This window comes from Clupea harengus, chromosome 22 (genome assembly GCF_900700415.2).
Source record: "Clupea harengus chromosome 22, Ch_v2.0.2, whole genome shotgun sequence".
NCBI lineage: Eukaryota > Metazoa > Chordata > Actinopteri > Clupeiformes > Clupeidae > Clupea > Clupea harengus.
The window spans coordinates 19861726-19866343 of NC_045173.1; the positions used below are offsets into that span (position 1 = coordinate 19861726).

General features: G+C 48.8%; 1 protein-coding gene across 1 annotated transcript in view; it reads left to right on the forward strand.

The window, feature by feature from the left end:
• The first annotated feature begins 238 nt into the window (after positions 1-238).
• doc2d (double C2-like domains, delta) overlaps positions 239-4618 on the forward strand; it is a 26282-nt gene continuing 21902 nt past the window's right edge. Inside the window, exons 1-4 of the mRNA XM_012835265.3 lie at positions 239-411; positions 1975-2422; positions 3307-3386; positions 4152-4226. Coding sequence (XP_012690719.1) covers positions 1993-2422; positions 3307-3386; positions 4152-4226 — 585 coding nt within the window. The 5' untranslated portion in view covers positions 239-411; positions 1975-1992. The remainder of the gene's footprint in view (positions 412-1974; positions 2423-3306; positions 3387-4151; positions 4227-4618) is intronic.

Below are 4618 nucleotides of genomic sequence, written 5' to 3' on the forward strand. Positions count from 1 at the left end.
CTCTGTGTGTCTGTCCCTGTCTCCCTGTTCCCTGTTTGCTTCATGAAATCTCCACACTGCAGAAAGTCTGACTGACATTCTTTGGGCTGGCTGGGTGCACGGCAGACCCCATGAATTTAGAGAGAAACGTCATGACTGTGGAAGGGGGAGGGACTGGAGGTAGAGAGAGTGAGAGAGAGAGACAGAGAGAGGGAGGGAGAGGGAGAGTGTGAGAAGGAGGGACAGAGAGAGGGAGAGAGAAAGAGTGAGTGTAAGAGGGAAACAGCAAGAGGGAGGGAGGGAGAAAGAGGAAGAGAGAGAGGGAAGGGTATATTGACTGAAAGCAGCCGTGGTTGCTCTTCAGTATGTAAGAGACAGAGGACATTACAGAAGACAACATGGACCGGTGGAACAGATGAAGCCTGTCATTGGGTAAGTGTGTGTGATTGTGTTTGTGTGTGTGTGTGTGTGTGTGTGTGTGTGTGTGTGTGTATGTGCATGGAAGACCGAGGAAACACAAGCTGAGTGACTGAGTCACTTTCTCAGTGTAAGCGTATTTATGTTTGTGTGAGTATGTGAGAGAGCCTGGAAGATTTATGTTGTGTATTTGACTCTAGATGAAGGGGCAGGTTTGACGATAGGTCTGATTGTTTTGAAAAAAGGCGATGTTGGTTTGTCCACATTTAGCACCAGTGCCTCTCACAGTCTGTGACGGACCTTCTAACTGTCCCTGTCCTCTTTCTGAATCTGTGTGTGGATGCTGAGTCTGACTAAACAACTGCCATACTGACTGTATCTCTGCTCCTCAGTGAGTGTGTATAAATGTGAGGGCATTATTTTGGCAGCACACACACACAGACACACACACACCAACGCATGCACACATGCACGCACGAGTGAATGAAAATATGTCACGCACCTTATGTGTTGGTTCTGCCGATCGGCGGACTCTCAGGAATCCAAAAGGCAGAGATGCTACACCCCCCATAATAACCTCTTGCTACGCTTCTGCTCATGGTCTACCGGGAGATTGTTTCTTAACACATCAATGACTGTGGAATGGGCACTGGGGGAATCAATTTAGTTTTGTTGTATTGTTTTGTAAAGGGAACGCTGTGAAGCCTTTCCTGGACATGCTGGTGTTTTTCGTAGTAAACAAAAAAAAAAAAAAAGGGGGGGGCTGGGAATGTGATTCCCGCTCCAGGCGAAGTCTAGCACGCTGTGCTGAAGCAGGCGCCGCACATGTGGAGTAATTCATGCTACTACACAGCAGTGTTGACACTCTCACAGGGCCACGGAAATACTGCCGGGACGTTCACTTTGTTCACTATTTGTGTTCGATTCACTGCAAAAGGGGTGACAAGGACTTCATAGATTACATAAATGTCTTTCATGTGTGTGCGTGTGCGTGTGTGTGTGTGTGTGTGTGTGTGGGGGGGGGGGGGGGGGGGGGGGGAAGCAAGGGGAATGCAGGGATGGCGTGATTAAGAGATGAAAGAGAGGGTTAATGCAGCAGTAATACACGTCCTGTAACCTCTCCCTGAGAAAATATAATTGTGTGGAAGAATCCATCCCAGTGGATGAGCGATTTCAGGGTGAGGGTTAATAGGAATTTGTGTGTGTAGATACTAGATTCATCTGCGTTATGGTAAACGATACGTTTGACACACAAATATGGACAAATAGGGTTAAATGGGCAAGTGTGGGGTGGGAAAATGCAGGTTAATTTACTGGATTCATTTACTAATTTCCTCCCATTCTCTCTTCTCCTTTCTCCGTCTCTTCATTACTTGTGACTGTCTGTCACCTCATGTTTTTCTCCATCTCTCTCACCCCGACCCTTTAATGCGCTCACTGTCATTTTTCACACCAACACAATGTCTGCATATGTCTCTCTGTCTCTCTGCTGTACTCTTCCTGTTTTCTCTTATCATTCCATGTCCTTCCATTTCTCTCGCTGTCCTTCCTGTCTGCACCCCCACCCCCAACTCCCAGTTGAGTCCAGTGGTCCAGATGAGCGTGACCAAGCCTCCTCTACCCCAGTCCCACATCCCTCCCCCTGCCTCCTCCACCCACCTCACCATCCCTCCCTCCTCCATGCCCTCCGCCACCTCCCCATCTCCATCCTACGGGAACCCCAAACCCCCCGCCTCTCTGCCCCCTCCCGCCTCCCCGGTCAAGATCTCCATGCAGGAGCACTTTGCCATCAACGTGTGCCCTGGCCCCATCCTCCCTATCCCGCAGATCTCCGACTTCTTCCCGCGCTTCCACGACTTCCCCATCGCCCCACCACCGCCGCGCGAGAAGAAGATGCTCCCGGAGAATGGAGAGAACTTCGGACAGAGGGAGGAGGAAAAAGAGCGGGAGAGGGAGAGGGAGAGAGAGAGGGAGAGGGAGGAGTACGGGGAAAACAGTGGGGAGATGGCTGACTCTGATGATGAAAGTGAGTGAGCTGGAGGGATGGGGGTGGAGAATGGAGATTTTTTTTCTGTTTCTTTCTCTCTTTCTTTTTTTTTGTATCTCTCAGAGACACCATTTATTTCAAAGTGCCTTTTAATATGCCTTTGCTATGACTCTAAACGGCTTAAGGCCTTTTAAAAGTCTCTCTCCCTCTCCGTCTGTCTCTTCCTCTGTCTTTCTCTTCCTCTCTCTTTCTCTCTCTCTCTTGGTGTGTAGGAAGTGTTTGTCCGTGGTCTGTCAACCATGGCTTCAGAGTGTGATGTATTTCTCTGTGTGTATGAATAGGCAGAGGGGAGGGTGAGAGTAAGTGGCTACTCCACAGCCATAGATCAAGTGGGATCATAGGCAAGCGATTATGTCCCTGAGTCATCATGCACACACTTCTTCATTCGCCTCCTAATTTGTGAATGGCACCCCTGTCACCACATCTGTAGTCTTTCCTGATGGGTCTACCAGCTACCATTGATCTCCCCTCAGTGGTGTCATTCAGGGAATCAGTTGGCGGGCGCCTCACCATTTAAGTGTAATGATTTGAAACTGATAAAAACAAAAACATTCTCCTTCTCCCCAAATTTGTCCAGACACACACATGCACATTTTTCCTCTCTCTCTCTCTCTCTCTCTCTCTCTCTCTCTCTCTCTCTCTCTCTCTCTCTCTCTCTTTCTCTCTCACACACAAACACACACACACACACACACACACACATACACGCACACACGCACATACACGCAAATACAAACACACTAAGACAGGTTAAGTCAATTGAGACAGCGTGGGTTTACCTTTGAGCCAATACAAGTCTTTGGAGTCCCGGGTGCAAATCCCACCATCAAGAGCAGTCTCTTATCGACCAAATGTTGTTGCAGCTTACCTGGGCACGCTGGAGTTCACCATGCTGTTCGATCAGGAGAACAACTGTTTGCACTGCACCATCCACAAGGCCAAGGTAAGGCTTTGGCACACTTATCCATCCCATTGTGAATAATACACACTCACGCACAATCATTTCAAGTTTGGGGAAAACAAATAGTTTTTTGGGGGGGTCAGCAGTCCCATAGTGGAGTCAGGTGTGCTGACAGCTGTAACATCCAAATTATTCTGGGCTAACGTAATAGATTCAGAAAGGAGTTTTGGGCTCCAGTTTGAGCTATGTAAATTCTCTGCATAAAAACAATCTGTTCCACAAAAACATAGAGGCCCCCTAAAAACCAGTTGTATCCCCTCCGCTTGGTCTGGGAGCAGAAATAATCATACATAAGCCAGACTGAGATTGCTTTTGAGCTTGACCTCAGCTCAGTTTTACAGTGTGTATAAGGACCTCAGCTCAGTTTTACAGTATGTATAAGGACCTCAGCTCAGTTTTACAGTATGTATAAGGACCTCAGCTCAGTTTTACAGTATGTATAAGGACCTCAGCTCAGTTTTACAGTGTGTATAAGGGACTTATTTAATAGTCTGGGCTGAACTCTGCCCATAAACAAATCCAGCGAGTGAGAGAAGCGCTCATGATGCCATCATGTGAGACCTCCCTCGCCACACATGGCCAGTCATCCCCAGAAGCAGCACACAGGGCCACTTGGTCATGCTTGAGTTATCGTATGTGACTGGACTGCTCTAATACGGTGTGTGTTTGTATGTGTGTGTGTGTATGAATGTGTGCTTGCACATGTGTTTGTGTGTGTATGTATGTGTGTGTGTTTTCACCCAACAGGGACTGAAGGCCATGGACTCCAACGGTCTGGCAGATCCATACGTCAAGCTCCACCTTCTGCCCGGGGCCAGCAAGGTCACTGCAACCTTCTCTCTTCCCCTCATCTCTGCCCCTCTCTCTATAGCACTCTGTCCATCACTGCTCACACTGCTCTTATCTCCCATATCTCTCTCCCTCTCTCCCTCTCTCCATCCTTCTCTCTTCTTTCTGTCTCCCCCCCCCCCCCACCACCACCACCCCTCTCACCTCTTTCTCTTCCCCTCCATACCCTGGATTTGTATTGCTCTCTAAATTCTCTTTCTCTGGCTGGCCATTTTTGTTGTTTTGGTAGGATATCAGATTAAGTCAGGTGGTGCAGCAGTAGAGAGGGCTGGCGTGGGGGGGGGGGGGGGGGGGGTGTTGTGTGTGGGTGGGGGGGTTGGTCTGAGACAGAGCAGACAGGTAGTGTCGATCCGTCTGTGGTCAAA